The 22385-nt window shown below is 45.9% G+C and overlaps 1 protein-coding gene across 4 annotated transcripts; it reads right to left on the reverse strand.

Moving 5' to 3' along the window:
- Positions 1 to 246: 246 nt before the first annotated feature.
- On the reverse strand, positions 247 to 4187 carry PPIA (peptidylprolyl isomerase A). 4 transcript variants are annotated; one of them, XM_042248299.1, is made up of 6 exons: positions 4074 to 4187; positions 2307 to 2373; positions 1829 to 1859; positions 1626 to 1714; positions 961 to 1133; positions 247 to 587 (listed from the first exon to the last, which is right to left on the reverse strand). In XM_042248299.1, exons 4-6 carry the CDS (start codon positions 1632 to 1634, stop codon positions 455 to 457), a joined length of 315 nt encoding a protein of 104 aa, XP_042104233.1. In that variant the 5' UTR covers positions 1635 to 1714; positions 1829 to 1859; positions 2307 to 2373; positions 4074 to 4187; the 3' UTR covers positions 247 to 454.
- Between the last annotated feature and the right edge of the window lie 18198 nt (positions 4188 to 22385).

A 22385-nucleotide genomic window follows, 5' to 3' on the forward strand; every position in this document is an offset into this window, starting at 1 on the left:
AAGCAGGAGACGTGTGCTAGGTCAGGAAGATCCCTGGGTAGGAGGAAATGGCAAGCTGCTCCAGTATTCTTGCCTGGGAAATCCCATGTACAAGGAAGTCTGACATCTTAATATAGTCCACAGGGTCAATCAGACACAAGTTAGCAACTAAACAAAAGCTGATTCTAAACACAACTTTTGTCTTAGAAGTAACCTGTTGCTGCTTAAAATGAAACCTACATCAATACTCTAATGCAAACAAAGACAGATAGTTGTTTAGTTTTTATTTCATAATCATAAATTTAACTTTGCAATCCAGCTAAACTTGGAGGGGGATAAGGAAAATATGGAATCCAAAGAACTGTAGCGAGAGCACAAAGATTATAGGATATTTCGAGCAGATGGGGTGAAGGGGTGCTCTCCTGGGCTACAGAAGGAATGGTCTGGTGGTTAAGTAAAACGTAAGTCAAATTTATTAGATTTGTCCACAGTCAGCAATGGTGATCTTCTTGCTGGTCTTGCCATTTCTGGACCCAAAGCGCTCCATGGCTTCCACAATATTCATGCCCTCTTTCACTTTGCCAAAGACCACATGCTTGCCATCCAACCTAGAAACAGAATAATAAACATTACTACCTGTGACCAGAGATGTTAAATACTAGAAACATTTTATTCTACCTAAAAAAAACTACACCACCAATAGATTGCTTTAGGCTAGTCTAAAAAACATAAAACACGTCTCCACTGTTAGGAATCCTAATTTTAGAACAGATCCCTTAAAAAGAGCTAACAAATCACAAGCAAATTAGAGGAAAGCACCACTCGTAACTAAACAATCAGCTAAATGCCCTGTTTTGCTAGAGTATCTCCACTTACTTTCTATAAGCACACCATAGAAATTTTAACTATGGTCCATGCCCTTCCACTACCTTAGGGCAGGCAACAGCAGGGAAAGGGTGCCTTTGCCATCTCCTGTCTTACCACTCAGTCTTGGCAGTGCAAATGAAAAACTGGGAACCGTTTGTGTTGGGGCCAGCATTTGCCATGGACAAGATGCCAGGACCTGTATGCTTCAGAATGAAATTCTCATCATCAAATTTCTCGCCATAGATGGACTTGCCACCAGTACCATTATGGCGTGTGAAGTCACCACCCTGTGAACATAAAGAGAAACATGTCACTTTTAGACACAGAAAACACGCCATATCTCCATAGTTCAAACTTTAAGACTCAAGTTCAAAACAAGAAGGTCAAGGGACTTCTCAGGTGGTCCAGTGGCTAAGACTGTGCTCCCAATGCAGCAGGTCCAGGTTCAATTCCTTGTCAGGGAACTAGATCCCACACATTGCAACCAAGACCCAGCACAGCCAAATAAATGAATATTAAATAAATGAAACTAGAAGGTCACTTGGAACCAAAATGGTAGAATAGCACTTCATATGTGCATGTATTTTTAATAACATTATAGAACTATAGCAATTTAGATGGCATCCTATCAGTGCAAAATCATAAAATAAACAAATGGACCAGAAAAGTTTAACAACAGACTGGCACCAGTGCAGACAAACCATATATACACATTCTGGAATATTCTAGTTCAATCCTAAATTAAGACAACCCAAGTCAAGTATCAGTCTATTTCATACCTGGCACATAAATCCCGGAATTATTCTGTGAAAGCAGGAACCTTTATAACCAAATCCTTTCTCTCCAGTGCTCAGAGCACGAAAGTTTTCTGTTAAAATAAAAGTATATATACATATACATATATATATAGAGAGAGAGAGAGAGAGAGAGAAGACGACACACACAGAACAGTTAATAATCAGAATACCTTTGTTTAACTAACCTGCTGTCTTCGGGACTTTGTCTGCAAACAGCTGTAAGAGAAAAAATGACAGTTAATTAACACCTGTTTGCATATTTTGTTGCTTAGTACCCTTGTCTTTAGGGGTTTCTGAATCATAAATTCGTTTTCTCACAAGAACAGAATGCTTCTTCAGTAATTGCTCTGAATCCCAAATAAGAACTGTTCCTGACAGCCTTAAGTCCTGTGGTGTTGGGTTAGCAACATGAGACCCAAAGACGTGCCAAAAATCCAGAACCAGCGATGACTCAAATAGTGTGAGGCTTCTAAAAAGTGACTTAAAACTTTTATGTGTTATCACACCTACTTCTTAACACATACATGGCTTCTCAAATGTACATCACCTCCCCCAACTTCAGTTTGAACCTAAGGACAAGATTTTCAGGAATAGCAAGTACTCCTGTTTGATCAGGGAGTAAACAGGTGTAATTTCAGTCACTGGTAATGAAAATGCTACTACCTCCAATCTGTTAACATAGCTTTACGGATTGGATGAGCAGTCACTTCTTGGTTTCCAGGTCCCTTACCTAGTAGTGGGGTAAAAAATAAAGATTGGTTTCTAGTACAACTGCTTCAAACCTTTCCTGCATATATAAAACATTTTGGCCAAAAACGCTTAAACATCATGCTTAAACAAACCCTTTAAAATATTTTACGAACTATTCCAGAGATCTGTGACTAAATAATCTATTGAAATCCTGTATGTTTCTTAGATCTAGTTATTTAGCTTCTAAGTATTGTATGTAAAACATATGGTCTCTCCTAAGTCTAACGTTTCTCAAACCCTGTTGTCACCCGCTTCCCTTGTAAACCGTTACTAAAGTTAAAAGTCCGTACTGGCAGTTCCATCTCTATTCTCACCAGTGGATATGCCAAGAGTTCCTATCTCATTTCCATTAAGCCCTGTGGCTAACGCGAGACACACTCTAAGAAGCCTTAGGCTTAGGCCAAGTTTCCACGTGGCTCCGGATCAATCATCAGCTGACTACAGATAAAAGTGGGGCGTAGATCAATAGGATCTATTATTTCTCCTAAAAGTTTTACCTCAGGGCAAGCTTCCACGTGGGTCCTTTCCAATTCTTAGTTCTGACTACAGTACGAGTAGGGTATAGGCTCAATAGGACCTAATGTTATCTCTAACAAGGGTTTAGGCGTCTTCTATGTGTCTCCAATGTGGACAGTTATCATGACAGGAAACCCTCTGCCCTCATCCATCCTTGGAATAAGATCCTAAAACTAACCACTGACAGCTTTTGAGAGGTCGTTAAAGAGGATAAAACCACTTAGGGCTAGTGAGACAGCAGGACAGAGGAGCCTAGCGTGCTGCAGTCCATGCGGTCAGAGTTGGACACGATTGAGCGAATGGACACTTCAAGACCTCCCGGTTAACTGGAACGGAATCGCATTTACCGTTTCAAGAGCACGCCGAGTTACTTAGCTACCTTGCTGTAACCACAAACTGATTAATAAGTACTCCTAATATCCCTTAACTAGTTAAGAAACCATCAGAGGTGGCCTGCCGCGGAGCCAGTCTGGACTAGTCCATTCTGCAGGACGACAACCGGGAGGAGCCCGGGCGCCTCCCACCCAGTCACCGCAGCGGAAGGCGGGCCTCGGCGCCAGCGGAGGGAAGGCCGCCTGCAAATTTCCGCTCGAGGTGGGGGCCGGGAGGGGCGCGAGGGACCTCTTTCTACATTTATCTCAAGATTTTAAGACATCTGGGGAAACCCTGGAGTCTGCTAGACCCGCAGCTGTATAACTCAACCCTGAACTAGCAGGCGTCCTCCGGGACCAGGGCTAGGCTGCTAATCCCACCGACCCTGACGCGCCCGGGGCGGGAAAAGCAGCCTTCAGGTGCGACCGTCGGGTCCGCGCGAAGGGAGCCGCTTCCGAGGCCTCGAGGGTGGCCTCGGGACGGTCGCAGCGGCCTGGGGCCGGCGTCTGCCTTCCGTTTAGGGCGTTGTCGACCCTCTGGGGCCTGCCGTCCCGCGTGGCGACCAACAGCTAGCAGCCCGAGCACGTGCGCGGCCGGAAGGGCGCGGCCGCCCCTCCCCCGCCCGCCCCGCCTTTGTCTACCCGCCGCCCCCGGCCTCCCAAAATGGCCCCTCGTCAGGAAATGGCGCCGCGCCGCCCGCGTTCCTCAAGCAGGGTGCTCGCACCCGGTTACTCAGCCTCTCCCCCCCGCCGCCCGCTCGGGCCCACCCGGCTCGTCGCCGCCTGCCCCAACCTCAAAAGAGACGCGGCCCAAGGGCTCGCCGTCGACAGCGATGTCGAAGAACACGGTGGGGTTGACCATGGCTAGACAGCGAAGGAGGCTCCGGGGTGGCGGCGTCTGCAAGGCAGCACGAGCCCCGCCGCCCTCCTCTTTTATAGCCAGTTCGAGCCCCGCCTACAGCCGGTCGCGCGCCTCAACTCTGGCCAATCGCAACCACGGGTCAGTCGAAATGACGGCATGGCTGGCCTATGAGTAGAGATGGCGCCCGAGAGGCAGGACTGGAGACGCGCGTGCGTGCTGGGCGATGCGGGAAGGTTCCCGCCCGCGGGCTCCGTCTCCGCGCTGCGGCGTGGGATCGCGCGCTAGCGACGGCTATGGGGACGGGGATCGGGCGTGGCGATCTCCCTGGTGGGCCGGTAGGAACTGGAGGGCCGTGCACCTGCCCGGCCTCGCGACCAGGACGTCTCCCCATTGCTCAGAGGGGGCAACTGAGGCGAACGCAGGCCTCAAGGTCGCGCCGCCCGCCAAGGTCGCTTGGAGTCCAGGGAGCGCGCCTCTCTGAGAGACTAGGCGGCCTTGGCCATGACCATTTTCTCACTGCAGATGAGGTTGAGGCCCAGTCGCCTCCCCCTCTGCTTCCCCCTCTCCCTTCTAGTCTGAGAGGTTATGAAATGCTTCCAAAATGTCCTACTTTCCGAAAATATCTTGCACACTCTACTTGAATTTTCTCCAGGAGGAAGACATTAAAGCAAGAGGCTGGCAGACTCTTATCTATAGAGACACACTGCGCACTTTTGTCTTCCTTTTAAATCTTTTAAATTCTCTACCCCGCACCCCGTCTTTCAGAGGCAGAATTGAGTTCTGGGTGAAAGACAAACCCACAACTTAAAAATGAATTCCCTTAGTCAAAAATATTAATAATGCTTTTACTATTAGTACTAAATGCACTTACATGACCCTGGTCTTTTGTTTCAGAAAACCTTGAGAAGAAAATTTATATATCCTCCAACATTAGTTGCAACATTCAGAGTGTTATTTAATATCTCTGAAACTGAGTTTCTTCATCTGCAAAACCAGGATAGGGATCTGAGAAGCAAATGAGAATTTATGACTGATGAAATCCAGTGTCTGGCATCGTGCCATCATTATTAATAATGGCATTGTGAGCTTACATGTGCTCAGAATTTATAGAGTGTGGTTTTGTTCTCACAACCACCCAATAATCCCCATTTACAGAAAAGTGGAAAGTGAGCATCTTCCATGTTAAATAGCTTGCTCAGAATAACCAGTTTAGGAGTATTAACAAAGCCAGAATTGGAAACTGCCTTTTTTTTTTTTGCTCATTCCACATCACCTTTTGCTTTGTGACCCTTAGGAAGCTGCTTGTCTTTATCTGACACAGAAAAAATGACCCGAGGCCCTCAGGGGTAAACTCCCTCAACTTCTATCTCCTTCGCTCTGAATCTTAAAACAGTTAGGAACCCCTCCTAAGAAATAAATGAATGAATAGTAAGAGCATCACTTATGGGTTCCCTCACATTACTATTCAAAGTCTAGTCTTCTCTTTACTATCATCCTCTCACTTCACACAGGTATACCATATGTACACTCAAAAAAATAAATGCACGTGCTCTGTTTGTTAAAGGGGGAGCCAGTGTTGTAGGGGATCCTTTATTAGCATTATCTCTTGAATAGGACTTCCTTACCGAGTAAACTTTCAGCAGACATAGAACCTCAGGAATGTGAGGCCGTCCAGTGCCTTATTTGGATGATTCTGACCAAAAGCAAATCCAACTGAATTCAACAGAGCCCTGATCTGGTTAGCTTACCAACCACCAACTGGTAAGCAGAAGTCTGTGACTTTCTCCATGGGGCATATTATAAACAAATGCTTACTTCAAAAATGTCTCTAGAGAGAATGTAATGGGGAAAAGTCAGGTTATTCAAAATTATAAAAACAGGCTCAGGGCTTCTCTTGTGCTTCTGCCACATGGCTTTTGCTGAGACCTGCAGTGACATCACAACTCACATACCCATGGCTTTCTCCAGGCCACATCTTCCCTGATATAACTCTTCATCAGGCACCACCTCCTGCTTCCTTGATGGGCTGGACTTTTCTCTCCCATTTCTGCAACCCTGACCTTTTCCTCTTGAACTGTCCACACATTTATCCTGTCATAGTCATATATTTGATATTGTTTTGTTCCTTATACATTGGCTATGGTCAACCTTATTCACTCTCATGGCTCAGATTGTCAGGTAACTTCTCAACCAAGTTCCAGGCCCACGTTCACTCCAGAGCTCCAGGTGGCTCCTCCTTGCCCACTGGATCTCTCCTCAAGAGTAAACCCTCAGACAGAGCTCTGCCACCTACCCTCTTCCCCAGGCCTCCCCGTCCCTAGGCCCGCTCTCCCTCCCCACCGCAACAACTCTGGCTTGGCCTTTTGCAGCAGCCTCCTAACTGGTTACTTGGCCCAGGTTTTCTTGTTATTTCTAGAATGGTCATTCGCAAAGTCATCTGATTTTGTAACTCCCAAGCTGTACAGCCTCTTGGTCACCCATAGTGACCAGGCAGCCCCTTCACAGTCTCGTCTTAACTTGCTTTTCAGTCTCCTGGCTGGGATTTTTCCTGCCACGTTGTTTCTCATTACCATCCCGACCCTGCCTTTCCAGTATACTCCTTCTTTGCCTATGGCCTGTGCCACCAAACCTCACCCTGTGGTCCCCATGGGAAATCTTCCTTGGCTCTCCCAGAGGTACTGGGTCTGGTCTGCAGCTTCAAAACTCAGAAGACATGTATTGAATGAATGCATAAATCCATGAAGAAAGGGCCAACCAAAACCTAGCCCTGGGGACTCCCCTGGTGGTCCTCAGGTCTTCCCTAGCAGGAGGCAAGGCTTCAATCCCTGGTGGGCAAACTAAGATCTCACATGCCACACTGCTTAAACAAAAACAAAAGCGGGCCCTGGAGTGCGACTCCTCAGTAGGGTTGTTAATTAATTTGCACACACTGCCCAGAGCTGATGACTCTGCATCCCACTCTGACATCAGTAATCATCCAGCCACTTGACAAGCAGCTCCTCACTAAACATCATCGTTCAGGCGCTGAAGACGTTCACTTCATCCCCACCGTACTGTCCGCCCATCTTCGGAGGACGCCTGCCCGCACCCTCACTCCTTGCTGGTTCCATCCTCCCTCCTGTCCACATCTATCCAGGCCCATCCAGGCTGTCTAGCCCCATGGCTGCTCTTCCTTTCCCTCTTAGAGGAAAAGAGCTTCCTGCAGCTCTTCTGGCTGCCTGGATCTTCCTTATCCACCAGTCCCTGAAGACCGCATCCTTGCAACCCTCCTCTTCCCTCCTAATTCACTCGTGAGAGTAGTACACGCTTCTGTGACCTGTCCAATCACTACCCCCTCCATACATGTCACCAGACTCCTGCTCCCACCCTTAACCCCAAGCTGCCCTAGCCAAGGCCTCCAGGGACCTCACGTTTATAAACTGGAGATTCATTTGCTTTATGACCACTGGCATTTGACCCCATCATGCTACAGGGTTCTGCGCTCTCATCCCCAGGTACCCACCCTGCTGTTCAGAATTTGTTCAGTAGCAAGCAGGAGAAACCTCAGGCAGGAGCCGGTTTCAACAATAGAAATCCAGGGCAGGGCGCCGATCAGGGTAGCACTGAATAGATGGGCCTACTGCGCTGTGGTTAGAAATCAGGAAAGCCGCATGGAATGATCAAAATTCCAGCAGGACCACTTTCCCATCCCTGAGAGTTATGTGGGCCTGGGAAGCCTATACAGGAGTTCAGAATGCCTATCACATACAGAGATGATCAGATGCTGACAGAAAAGATGTTTATGTAGCTGAGGATTCATTCAAGTTGAAAGGAAGGCAGACTGTTATGTGCAGGACCAAGATGGGGGCCTCTGCAGCAGGCCAAAAGGAGTCTGTCTGCAGCCAGGCCAGCCTGGCCCTTATTCACCTGAGTCAGGTGTTAAAATGTGCAGTAGGTTTCTTTCTCTCTTTGACTTAGGTATGCAATTTATTTTCCTTGCCGCACTGCCCAGCATGCAGGGATCTTAGTTCCCTGACCAGGAATCGAACCCATTCCCTCCGCAGTTAACGCTCAGAGCTCTGACCACTTGACTGCCAGGAGATTCCTTGCATTTCCTTTTTTTTTTTTTTTTAATCTAATTTATATGGCTGCTCCAGGTCTTAGTTGTGGCATGCGGGATTTTTAGTTAGGGCATGTGGGATCTTGTTCCCTAACCAGGCATCAAACTCAGGCCCCCTGCATTGGGAGCTCAGAGTCTTAACTGGTTCAGAAACTGCCAGGGAAGTCCCTGCATTTCTTTTTTAACAGCTTTTAACAAGTGAGTTTCATGATGTGTAAGTTTTATTGAGATGTAGTTTACATACCATGAAATTCACTTGTTATAATCATGTAATTCAGTAATTTTTTAGCAAATTCAGAGCAGTGCAAATATCCCCACAATCTAATTTTAGAACGTGTCCCTCACCCCAAGTACCTTGTGCCATTTTTTAGTAATTCCTTGTTTCCACTCAGTAACTGCTTTTAAAATTCTGTAGTTAAAAAGTGATTTAGACTTGTGGTTTGAAATGGAAATACTATAAAGTTTATATATTGTGTTTAAACATTTAAGAGAACTTCAGGTTCAACATATTCAGAAGTCTATTAGAACTATTTAATGCTCAAGGCGGTTTTTTTCTTTGCTAATTTGGACAATTAAGTACTTCAAAAGGAAACCAAATGTATTACACCTATAAATGCAGTTTAAATGTTGGAAGATGTAGTAAAAGAATTCAAATCTGCCATGTTTATAAAGAAACTAATGTGATGTACATGCTAAAGAACTAGGTTTTAAAATGGTAGTTTAATAAGTTAAATATCAGTTGTGAAAATACGATGAAACAAATATAAAATATAACAAACACTGAGTAGCTTTTGTACATAAAAAAGAAGCTGCAGGACTCCAATCTACAACATGTCAAGGGCCCTGGGGCCTTTGGTTTTCTGTCCTCAGGATGGCCACTTCACAGTTCTGGATGGTGCCACCACCTCCCTTCCCCTCCTGCATCACCCCAAGTTCAAGATAGTCTGGTTGCTGCGAAGACTAAGGAAGAAGGAGAAAGGGAAAGGGGAAGAAGGCCCGAGAATTACGGCACCACAATCCTGTTGGCTAAGCTTTCCCAGGAGCCCTGCCCAGTGGCTTTCACCCTTGGCTGCAGGAATCCAGGAAGATGAATATTTTGATCTGGGCACATTGCCAACCAAGCCACCCGGCTTCTGTTAGTAAGAAGGAAGGCAAAATGGATGATTTGGGAGATAACAGATAGCATCCAAGGCACCAACTATTGTCACCCAGCAGGAAAGGGATAGACTGGGAGGGATGGGGGCGTTCTCAGTCCTTAGGAAACAGGCACAATAGGGCACAGGGAGAAACTCCACTCAGCCTGGCTGGAGAGGACCACGCCGCCACCCCCCCACACACACTAGAAATGTTGGATCTGATGGCACAGTGGGGATTGCATCTGTTTACTGAAGCCCAGATCATTCCAATCTCCCCGATCACCCCAGATCACAGGAGGCTGGGAAAAGTGGTGTCTGCTGTTCTCATGCATTTCCCACTCAGAAGGTGGAGCATTTCCCTAATACAGAAAAGGGCACAGTAACCAAACAAGGATAAATAAGGCTTAAGATAGTGAAGTCAGAATTCCAGGAGGTATCGGGTGCCATTATTAAGATCATTATTTAATTCTCACAGCAGTCCTTTGAAGTAAGTAGTATTATTTTTGCTATTTTTCACAAGAGGAGACAAGTTCAGAGAAACTGAGTAACTTCCTCGGAGAGAGAGAGCCAGAGTTGATGCCCATTCTGCCTGGTTCTGGGTCCTGTGCTACTCACTGTCATGCCATGTCCTGAAATTTTTTAAAATCATGTTAAATATGTATAACATAAAGTTTGCCATTTTAACTAATAAGTGTACAGTTCATAGGCATAAAGTGCGTTCCTATTACTATGCAGCCATCACCACCATCCATCTCCAGAACTTTTTCATCTTCCCAAACTGAAACTGTCCCCATTAAACACTAACTACCCATCTTCCACTCCCAGCTCCTGGCACCCATCAGTCTGCTTTCTGCCTCTATGAATTTGCTTATTCTAGAAACTTCACATAAGTGGAGTCATACAGTATTTGTCCTTTCGTGACTGGCTTATTACACTTAGCATAATGTCCTCAAGCTCTATTCAGGTTGCAGTATGTGTCAGAATTTCCTTCTTTTTTGTAGCTGAATAATAGTCCTTTGTTTATCCATCCTTCTATCCATGAACACTTAGGTTGCTTCCATCTTTTGGCTATCGAGGATAATGCTGCTATGAACACTGGTGAGTCCTTTCTTTCAATCTCTGTGCATATTCTATGAAGTAGAATTGCTGAATCAGACAATAGTACTGCTTTAAGTTTTTGAGGAACTTCCATACTGCACCATTTCCACGGCTGCACCATTTTGCATTCATTCCAGCCATGCACAACAGTTCCAATTTCTCCACATCCTCACCAATGTGTTATTTTCTGTTTGTTTTTATGATAGCCGTCCTAATGGGTGTGAGGCGGTGCCACGTTGTGGTTTTGACTTGCATTTCCCTAATGATTAGTGCTGTTGAGCATCTTTTCTTATGCTTTTGGCCATTTGTATGTCTTCTTTGAACAGAGAAATATCTGTTCGAGCCTAATCTATTCTTTAAGTGAGTTGTCTGGCTTTTTGTTGTTGAGTTTTAGGAAGACTTTACATATTCTGGATATTAATCCCTTCAGTTCAGTTCAGTTCAGTTCAGTCGCTCAGTCGTGTCCAACTCTTTGCTTACCATACATATAATTTACAAATATGTTCTCCCATTCTGTAGGTTGCCTTTTCATTCTGTTGATAGTGTCTTTTTTTTTTTTTTTCCTTGAATGCCCAGGTTGTAGCCATTATCTTGATCTCATCTTTGGGTGTGTGATAAGTCACACTCACTTTTGGTGTGTATTTGAGTCCTACCAGAAAGGGAAGGTCAATTTACCTACAGAGCCCAGTTCTCCAAGTTCCTGGGGTGATTTCAGCCAAGTGTCTGTGGTGACCATCTAGGCCTCTTTCTCTAATGCTGAAGGCAGAACTGCAGCAGGTGAAGGCAGAACGAGCAGAGGGAACTGCGGCAAGGACCATCCAGCCCACTGCCCAGGAGCACCTACGTCACATACGGTTGTGTTGTTGTTTCAGTTGCTCAGTCGTGTCCGACTCTTTGCCACCCATGAATTGTAGCCCACCAGGCTCCTCTGCCCATGGGGATTCTCCAGGCAAGAATCCTGGAGTAGGTTGCCATTCCCTTCTCCAGGGGATCTTCCTGACCCACTGATCGAACCCAGGTCTCCTGCATTGCAAGCAGATCTTTACCATCTGAGCCACCAGGAAAGCTCATCATGTACAGAGCACAGAGCAAAATGAAATGTGAGGCCCCTTGTTAAAAAATTATTAAGTGTTCCAGCACAGAGACAGCAGAATATTAAACCAAGTGCGGGGGGTGGGTGGTGGTACGGGGGTTACAGGCGGCTCCTGAAGCCAGCTCTGCCACTGCCTTTGGTGGCAAAGCATCAGGTGCCTGGGAGCCCTGGGCACAGGGGACTTTACACACACTCCCTGACTGTTTTCCAAGGCCATCACCAAGTGCTCATGAGGAAGAGTGGAGGCTGGTCCAGGAGATGGAGAAGACTACCTGAGGCTCTGGGGGAGGAACAGGGGCCTGAGACACCCTCCAATGACAGAGGCTTGGCAGTAAGCACCCGGCAGTGACTGTCTGCCCCTCAGGGGACAATGAGTGAGACCTGGGTCTGAGGCTCAAGCATGTGGGGCTCCTGGAGCCTGAGAGTAACCATGCCAGGCCTGACACCACGTGCCACTGGGGATGTGGCAGGAGAGACAAGACCTCCCGAAGGACAGGCATGTGAGGCCTCTATGTCCTGACAGCAGGACTTGGCCAGCTGCCCTGAGGAGGTGAAAGAGCAGAGTGAGACCACCCACCACGGTGCAGGGGCCCAGGGCCTGCTGCAAGAGACGCTCACACACTCAGATGCCGATCCCAGCAAAGGACGGCCCAGTCCTGCTGTCTGCGCTGAACTGAATCTAATGCTGCCACAGAGCTCACCCACAGGCCAGGCGGGCTGAGCCCAACAGCTGACAGCAAGGATGTTCCATTTCCTGGGTGTCCTGATGCTTTACTTCAGCCGCTGCTGCGCTTTACACACTGTGTCTGGAATTCAGTATTGAATCCCTCGTGCCTGACTGCCTTTGAAGTGGGGCATTGACTTTTTCCTGCCATTGGACTGGAACTTGCACTGTTGGTTCTCCTGGATGTCTAGCTTCTAACTCACCCCACAGATCTTGGGGCTTGTCAGCCTCCATAATCATGTGAGCTAATTCCTCATAATAAACAAACAAATACACATATCCCCGGTTGGTTCTGTTTCTCTGGAGAACTCTAACTAAATATAGACACAAAAAGAAGGAAAAAGAAAAAAACAAACAAACAAACACTAGATAAAGTGACTCATCATCTAGAAAGACAACAGTCAATAGAACCAGACCCAGTGAAGGCATGTGTCATAAGGCAGAGACTTCACTTATTTAAAGGTATTTATTTATTTACTTATTTGGCTGCTCCAAGTCTTACTTTCAGGTTTATGGGATCCGGTTCTATGACTAGGGACTGAACCCAGGCCCCCTTCACTGGAGTCTTAGCCACTGGACTACCAGGGAAGTCCTTGTTTTGCCTTTTTTTTTAAGTCAGTAATAATAACTAAGAATTGTATTTACAAATAATACATAAGATGCCAATTTTTAAACAGACTTTCTAAAAATAAACTATTTTTAAAAGCAGTTTTAGACTCACAGCAAAACTGAGGGGAAAGTACAAATATTTCTTGTACATTCCCTGTCCCCGCCCACCCATTCCCTGCTCTGCCAGCCTCCCCCATTATCAACATCCCTTACCAGAGTAGTGCATTTGTTACAGTTGATGAAACTACACTGACACCTTGTACTTCCCCAAACCCACAGTTTACATTAGGGTTCTCTCTTGGTATTGTATATTCTATGGGATTTGGGGATTTTTTTTGGCCATGCCTGATGTCTCGTGGAATCTTTGTTCCCTGACCAAGGATGGACCCATCTGTTCCATCTACTTTGGAAGTACAGAGTCTTAACCACCAGAGCACCAGAGAAGTCCCTTCTATGGGTTTTAACAAACATATATATACAAGTGTCCATACCTGACCTACCTCTTGAGAAACATGTATGCAGGTCAGGAAGCAACAGTTAGAACTGGACATGGAACAACAGACAGGTTCCAAATAGGAAAAGGAGTACATCAAGGCTGTATATTGTCACCCTGCTTATTTAACTTATATGCAGAGTATATCATGAGAAACGCTGGGCTGGAAGAGGCACAAGCTGGAATCAAGATTGCCGGGAGAAATATCAATAACCTCAGATATGTAGATGACACCACTCTTATGGCAGAAAGTGAAGAAGAACTAAAAAGCCTCTTGATGAAAGTGAAAGAGGAGAGTGAAAAAGTTGGCTTAAAGCTCAACGTTCAGAAAACAAAGATCATGGCATCTGGTCCCATCACTTCATGGGAAATAGATGGGGAAACAGTGGAAACAGTGGCTGACTATTTTTCTGGGCTCCAAAATCACTGCGGATGGTGATTTCAGCCATTAAATTAAAAGACACTTGCTCCTTGGAAGAAAAGTTATGACCAACCTAGACAGCATATTAAAAAGCAAAGACATTACTTTGTCAACAAAGCTCCGTCTAGTCAAGGCTATGGTGTTTCCAGTAGTCATGTATGGATGTGAGAGTTGGACTATAAAGAAAGCTGAGTGCTGAAGAATTGATGCTTTTGAACTGTGGTGTTGGAGAAGATTCTTGAGAGTGCCTTGGACTGCAAGGAGATCCAACCAGTCCATCCTAAAGAAGATTAGTCCTGGGTGTTCGTTGGAAGGACTGATGTTGAAGCTGAAACTCCAATACTTTGGCCACCTGATGCAGAGAGCTGACTCGTTTGAAAGGACCCTGATGCTGGGAAAGATTGAGGGCAGGAGGAGAAGGGGACGACAGAGGATGAGATGGTTGGATGGCATCACCGACACAATGGACATGAGTCTGAGTGAACTCCGGGAGTTGGTGATGGACAGGGAGGCCTGGTGTGCTGCAATTCATGGGGTCGCAAAGAGTTGGACACGACTGAGCGACTGAACTGAACTAAACTTTTAAGGATTACACAGAACATTTTTATTGCCCTAAAAATCCTCTGTGCTTCACCTATTCATCTCCCAGCCCCCAACTCCCGGCAACCACTGATCTTCTTACTGTCTCCATAGTTCTGTCTTTTCCAGAATGTCATATGATGAAAATCACACAGTATGTATTCTTTTCAGGTTGACTATTTCACTTAGTAATGTGCATTTAAGTTTCCTCTGTGTAGTTCAACTGCTTATTTATTTTTATTTTTATTTTTATTTTATTTTATTTTTTTTACTTATTTTTAGTTTTTTATTTTTTAAATTTTGCTTATTTCTTTTTAAAGATTTTTTTATTAAAGTGTAGTTGATGCACAGTATTATAAAAGTTGCAAGTGTACAACAGATGGCTCATTTTTTAGTGCTGAATAATATTCCATTGTCTGATTGTTCCACAGTTTATTTATCCATTCATCTATTGAAAGACATCTTGGTGGCTTCCAGATTTTGGCACTTGTGAATAAAGGTGCTATAAACATCTGTGTGCAAGTTTCTGTGTGGACATGTTTTCCACTCCTTTGCATAAATATCAAAGAGTCTGACTGCTGGATTGTGTAGTAAGAGCATGTTGAGTTTTATAAGAAACCATCAAAATGTTTTCCAAAGTGGACGGACCATTTTGCATCCCCACCAGCAGTGGATGAAGGTTCCTGTTGACTTGGTGTTTTATTTTTTATCATGAGTGTGTATTTACTGTACGAAAGCAGCATTTCCTGCTCGTGTTGCAAGAAAGTCAAGCAGACAGTGACACTGTTGGGAGTAGGCAGCAGTTCCACTTCAGACTCTTCCTATATGGGCTCCTGTGGACAGGGTGGGAAAAAGAGCAGTCCCCAGCCTCTGGAGACCTCAGGCTCTGTGGTCCCACTCCGTCGCAGTCAGGAGGGATTTTGGCTACAGACTGGAAACACCAAACAACACCAGTTCAGGTCACATGGTTTCTTTTGACGTCAGCAGGGTTGGCTGGCCAGTCCATCTGGTAGAGCTTGCTCCACCCTCCTCCACCTCCTGGTCCAGTCCTGACCCCTGCCCACATCCAGCAGCAGGAGGGAAGAGCAGGACAGAGGAGACAGCCCCTTGAAGCCAGCCAGGGCCTCAGCACCTGAAGGGGCCATAAGGAGCTTCAGGGAAGCCAGGAAGGAAGCTGCTTCTCCAGGGGATGGCAAGGTTACCGTGTCTAGGTCTTGCTCTGCCACCAAGCATCAAAGCAGAGGGCAGAACTCTTCCTCAATCAAACCTGCAAATGCCCCCTGGACACCTAAATGGAGAAGATGCCAACAAGAGCGCAGTGTGCTTGTGAGATGCTTAGCAATAGGCAGATGTGACAGCCCTTGGGGACCGTGGGCCAGGCCACAGCACCTCCCAAAGGCAGCGCTGCATCCACTCTATTTGTTCCTGCCTTAATCTCTTTGACAAATGTTCTGGGCGTCGGAATAAATCGGGACACAGGAGAGATCTGGTCCCTGCCCTCACGGAGTTCACAGTCTTGTGGGGGAAAAACAGATAAAAATTATGATCTCCTCTGCCCAAAAATGTTTGATCAAGCTCTAGACTTCCATGGTAGGTGCCAGGACACGCAGGAGATAAAGGAGAAAACTGAGCAATGGTAGGAGGGGACAGCCAGGTGAATGTGGGACATTCTATAATGTGACTTGTCTGAACTGTTAAAAAAATATCAATGTAAGGGGAAAAAAGGCCAAAGACTGTTCTAGATTAAATGAGACTAAAGAGACACAGTAATCAGTTGCAAAAGTAAACCTTGATTGGATCCCAGATAGAAAAAGAAAGTGGTAAAATGCTTTCAGAGGACTTCCCTGGTGGTCCAGTGGTTGAGAATCTGCCTTCCAGTGCAGGGGATGCAGGTTCGATCCCTGGTTGGGGAACTAAGACCCCACACACCACAGCGTGACTAAGCCCACGTGCCTCAACTAGAGAGCCTGCACACCGCAACTGCTGCGCCTGTGCGCTCTAGAGCCTGTGCTGCATAACGAAAGACGCCCCCATGCGCTGCAACTAGGGAAAGCCTGTAAGCCACAACAAAGACCCAGTGCAACCAAAAAAAGGGGGTGCATTTTTTTGGGGGTCCTTTTTAAATTTTTAAATTGAAGGATAATTGCTTTATAGAATTTTGCGGTTTTCTGTCATACATTAACAAGAATCAGCCATAGATAGGGGGCACCCATGTCCCCTCTCTCCCGGACCTCCCTCTCCATCCAACCCTTTAGCCTGTTGCAGAGCCCCTGTTTGAGTTCCCTGAGTCACACAGCAAATTCCCATTGGCTATCTACTTTACAAACGGTATTGTAAATTTCTGTGTTGCTCTCTCTATACATCTCTTCTCCCTCCTCTCCTCCCACCATGTCCATAGGTCTGTTCTCTATGTCTGTTTTCCCATTGCTGCCCTGAAAATAAATTCATCAGTGCCATCTCTTCAGATTCCATATATATGTGTCAGTATATGATATTTACATTTCTCTTTCTGACTTACTTCACTCTGTATCATAGGCTCTAGTTTTGTCCACCTCATTGGAACAGATTCAAATGTGTTTCTTTTTATGGCTGAGTAGTATTCCATCATATATATGTACCACAGCTTCTTTATTCATTCATCTGTCGATGGACATTTAGGTTGCTTTCATGTTCCAGCTATTGTAAATAGTGCTGCATTGAACATTGGGGTACATGTAACCAAAAAACTGGGGGCTGCATTTTAGGACAAATGGGACCTTTGAATGTAATAGGTGAGGCTGTGGAATTACTGTTCATTTTCTTAGGTGTGATAATGGTAGAAGAAAACGTTTTTGTTTTTTCAAGGTGCATGCTGGAGTATGTAGAGATGAAACGTTTGGAGGGGTGAGTTGGTTCCTTATATGGAGGGAGGGTAGGGGCATGTTCAGGGGTTGAGCTGGAGGGGTGGCTTAGGTGGTTTGCCTATCCCTTGGATGGTGTTGAGTGCAGGGGGCATATGCAGTACCCTGTTTTCGCTCCCAACACCCACTTTTTCCTCCCAGCTCTTCAAAAATGGCAGTTGGATTTTGGGGCTCTTTGTATCTTTTTGTCCATAATTTGCTCCAGCTGCACACGCACCCAGTTGTTTTTAGTCCCATATAGTTTCTTTGTATTTTGTTGCTCAAAGAGACATTTGTCCAGGTACCAGCATAGTAGCAAAGGGCCCAGGATCCCAGCCTGTCTCGCCCCATGGTCCTTGGTGGTCCTTTCAGGATGGTAGTTTTGAACCCTTCTTTTGCAAGCTGGTTCTGAGTGGGTCAGTCACCTGCAACTGGGTGGTGGCTAACACCCCATGGAGAAGGTTTTAATAGAGGAGCGCCCTGGCCAGAAAGAGCTGGGTGTCTCATTGGGGGAGCAGTGTCAATCACTGCTAGTCATAGCTAAGAATGAAGAAACAGGAGCAACTTACATGGAAATAAAAACATGAACTTTAAGGAAGGGGCAGCTAACCAAGGGATGAGTCACTTATATCGGGCTCAAGTCCAGGCTGAATTAATCTCTGGTGAAAGAGGCCAGATCAGCGATAGCTGAGGGGGTGGGGGGAGTGGTAGAAAATTCTGTCTTCACTGCGACAGTGGATCCACAGGTGCATGACCTTAGAGAACTCACTTCTGTATGTCAAGTTAAACAAATGGATCAGGCCAATGACTTCCAACACAAAAAGTAAACAGTAAAAAAAAGAAAAAATCTTCAACAGTCCCTGGGCCGATGAAACACTTCCTTAATGCTGTCTAGACTTCTCCCTCCGACCATTGCCCTACTGTCCCTGCCTTCTCTCGTTGAACCTGTGGCAGGTAAGGACACTCTCAACGGCCACCCAAGCTTGGAAAGGCAGTGAGGCTGGGGCTGCAGTGAGTGGAGCTAAGTGGAACGAGGTGGCATGGCGGCCCCTCACTGCAAGGAGAGGACATGTGTGCGTGCTATGCGTGCTAAGTCACTTCAGTGGAGTCCAACTCTGTTTGATACTATGGACTGTAGCCTACCAGGCTCCTCTGTCTGTTGGATTCAGCAAGAAAACTGCAGTGGATTGCCGTGCCCTCTGCCTGGGGATCTTCCTGACCTAGGGATTGAACCCTCATCTCTTGCCTCCTCCTTCAGCAGGCAGGTTCTTTACACTAGCACCTCTTTGGAAGCCCCAGGGAGAGGACACAGACCGCCAAACCTAGAGGGAGACAAGGCTGTCAACCGAGGGAGCCGCCTCTAAGAAACACTCCAAGTATTGCCTCCTTGTCAATGTTTATAGAAGTGGGAGGAAAGTTGGTGTAATCCTTTACATGATAGGATTCACCCTTCAAGCCATGTGCCCCCACAACTTTTCTGTGTTGGAGGAGGTTTAATTATAGTTTCAATCTCTGGACTGGTAAGTCTGCTCATATTTTGTTTCTTGTTGGGCCAGTTTTGGTTATTTGTGCTTCTAGGAATCAGACCATTTCACCTAAATTATGTAATTTGTTGGTGCACGACTATTTATAATATTCTCTTACCCTCCTAAGGATAAGAGATCTTCATGGCCGAGATAATCACGATGGTGTGATCACTCACCTAGAGCCAGACATTCTGGAATGTGAAGTCAAGTGGGCCTAGGAAGCATCACTATGAACAAAGCTACTGGAGGTGATGGAATTCCAGTTGAGCTATTTCAAATCCTGAAAGATGATGCTGTGAAAGCACTCAATATGCCAGCAAATTTGGAAAACTCAGCAGGGGCCACAGGACTGCAAAAGGTCAGTTTTCATCCCAATCCCAAAGAAAGACAATGCCAAAAAATGTCCAAACTACCACATAATTGCACTCATCTCACACGCTAGTAAAGGAATGCTCAAAATTCTCCAAGCCAGGCTTCAACAGTACATGAACCATGAAATTCCAGATGTTGAAGCTGATTTTAGAAAAGGCAGAGGAACCAGAGATCAAATTGCCAACATCCACTGGATCATCGAAAAGCAAGAGTTCCAGAAAAACATCTACTTCTGCTTTATTGACTATGTCAGAGCTTTTGACTGTGTGGATCACAATAAACTGTGGAAAATTCTGAAAGAGATGGGAATACCAGATCACCTGACCTCCCTCTTGAGAAATCTGTACGCAGATTAGAAACAACAGTTAGAACTGGACATGGAACAGACTGGTTCCAAATAGGAAAAGGAGTACATCAAGGCTGTATATTGTCACCCTGCTTATTTAACTTATATGCAGAGAACATCATGAGAAATGCTGGGCTGGATGAAGCACAAGCTGAAATCAAAATTGCCAGAAGAAATATCAATAACTTCAGATAAGCAGATGACACCACCCTTATGGCAGAAAGAGAACTAAAGAGCTTCTTGATGAAAGAGAAAGAGGAGAGTGGAAAAGTTGGCTTAAAGCTCAACATTCAGAAAACAAAGATCATGGCATGTGGCCCCATCACTTCATGGCAAATAGATGGGGAAACAGTGGCTGACTTTATTTCTGGGGGCCCCCAAATCACTGCAAATGGTGACCACAGCCATGAAATTGAAAGACACTTCTTGGAAGAAAAGTTATGACCAACCTAGACAGCATATTAAAAAGCAGAGATGTTACTTTGCCAAAAAAGGTCTGTCTAGTCAAGGCTATGGTTTTTCCAGTGGTCATGTATGGATGAGAGAGTTGGACTATAAAGAAAGCTGAGCGCCGAAGAACTGATGGTTTTGAACTGTGGTGTTGGAGAAGACTCTTGAGAGCCCCTTGGACTGCAAGGAGATCTAACAGTCCATCCTAAAGGAAATCAGTCCTGAATAGTCATTGGAAGGACTGATGTTGAAGCTGAAACTCCAATACTTTGGCCACCTGATGCAAAGAACAGACTCACTTGAAAAGGCCCTGATGCTGGGGAAGATTGAAGGTGGGAGGAAAAGGGGACGACAAAGGATGAGATGGCTGGATGGCATCACCGACTCAGTGGGCATGAGTTTGAATAGGCTTCAGAGCAGGTGATGGGCAGGGAGGACTGGAGTGCTACAGTCCATGGGGTCACAGAGTCGGACACAACTGAACAACTGACTGACTGATTCTCCTAAGGTGAGCGTGTTAGTAATTTCTCTGAATTTCATTTCCTATTTTGGTCATTTGTTTCTTTTCCTTTCGTCAGTCTAGCTGAAGGTTTGTTCATTCTGTTGCTTTTCAAAGAAACAACTTTGCTGACAATGGTTCTCTATTGTTTTCCTATTCGCTCTTCTGTTATTTCCTTCCATGAGCTCTGGATTTAGCTTTTTCTACTGCCTTTGGTTGTAGTTAGGTTGACTGAGTCCTCTCATCTGTAGACATTTACAGCTATGAATTTCCCTAAACTGGTTTCAGTTTAGTCGCTCAGTTGTGTCTGACTCTTTGCAACCCCATGAATCGCAGCACGCCAGGCCTCCCTGTCCATCACCAACTCCTGGAGTTCACTCAGACTCATGTCCATCCAGTCGGTGATGCCATCCAGCCATCTCATCCTCTGTCGTCCCCTTCTCCTCCTGTTTAATTGCATATTAAATTTTGGTGTGTAGGGCTACCCTGGTGGCTCAGTGGTAAAAAATCATCTGCCAATGCAGGAGACGACAGGTTAGATCCCACATACTGCAGAGCAACGAAGCCCATGAGCCGCAACTATTGAGCCCATGTTCCAGAGCCCAGGAACCACGACCGTTGAGCCCATACACCACAGATACTGAAGTCCAAGCGCCCTAGAGCTCGTGCTCCACAAGATGAGAAGCCACAATAAAAAGCCTGCACACTGCAACAAAGTTTAGACCCCACTCGCCCCAACTAGAGACAAGCCTGTGCAGCAACAAGGACCCAGCACAGCCAAAAATAAAATTAAAAAAAATTTTTGCTTACAAAAAACTATTTGTGTAGTGTTTCATACTGTAATTCATTTGTGGTCTCTCCTTTGATCCTTCAGGTTTTGAGGTGTCCATTTCCACATATTTGAGTTTTCCAGCAGACAACAGTCTTCTGTTCTGTTATCTACATTTCACTGTGGTCAGACTACATTCTTTGTATGCTTTCAACCTTTTTTTTTTATTGAGACTTGTTTTACAGTCTAACACGTGGTCTCTCCTGGAGAATGTTCCACATGCACTTAAAAATAACGTATTCTGCTGCTGATGGGTGAACTGTTGTTAGGCCTAGTTGGCTTTTTTTTTTTTAAGATGTGTATTTGGTATGTACATTGTGCTTAGTCGCTCATTTGTGTCCGACTCTGTGACCCTTTGGACTGTAGCCCTCCAAGCTCCCCTGTCCATGGGATTCTCCAGGCAACACTGGAGCTGGCTGCCGTTTTCCTCCTCCAGGGCATCTTCCTGTCTTCAACAATGCAGGCACATTCTTCACCTGCTGAGCCATCAAGGACTTACCGGGATATACAACATATGAAGCATGTGAAACTCATGAATCCACTGCTTCCCTTGAGGATCAGGACACCATTGATACTACCATTCTCCCTGGACATTCCCATGCTCTTCTGATGGGGAGCACTGTGGCCAACATGCGGACCATCTTGCTTCATCACTGCCTCATGTGTGTGAATCCGTGAAATGTATGTATTTGGTGTCATGTTTTATAGGAATGCCATCACATTTCATCAGCTCCCACACCTCCATTTCATCCTGCTCTGAGAAGATGCTGCAGTGACATTGGAGCTGGGGGCCCTGGTGGTGTGTACTTGCTCCTCAGACCCACGCCCCCCCACCCCCCACCACCATGGGTGGAGTTTGAGTAGCTAGTAGGTATCTTGGCTCATCCCCACCTCCTGGTCTCTCCACTCCACCCAATATCCAGAATGTTACAGGCTGAGGGTGCAGAGGCCCAGTGAGACCACAAGGTGGGACAACATTCCAGCTATGCCTAATGCCCCCCAGAACAGGTAGGGGAGCGCACTCCCCCACTCCTAGGGGTGGGCTGTGCTGGGCCTGTCCCTGACCCACTGCCTTCCTGTTCTTGGGGTG

This window comes from Ovis aries, chromosome 4, assembly GCF_016772045.2.
Source record: "Ovis aries strain OAR_USU_Benz2616 breed Rambouillet chromosome 4, ARS-UI_Ramb_v3.0, whole genome shotgun sequence".
In the NCBI taxonomy this organism is placed as follows: Eukaryota; Metazoa; Chordata; class Mammalia; order Artiodactyla; family Bovidae; genus Ovis; species Ovis aries.

Coding starts and splice junctions, on each gene's coding strand:
- PPIA (XM_060414397.1), bottom strand. Junction 588..960: donor TGCACTGCCAAGACTGAGTG/GTAAGACAGGAG, acceptor TTCTGTTTCTAG/GTTGGATGGCAAGCATGTGG.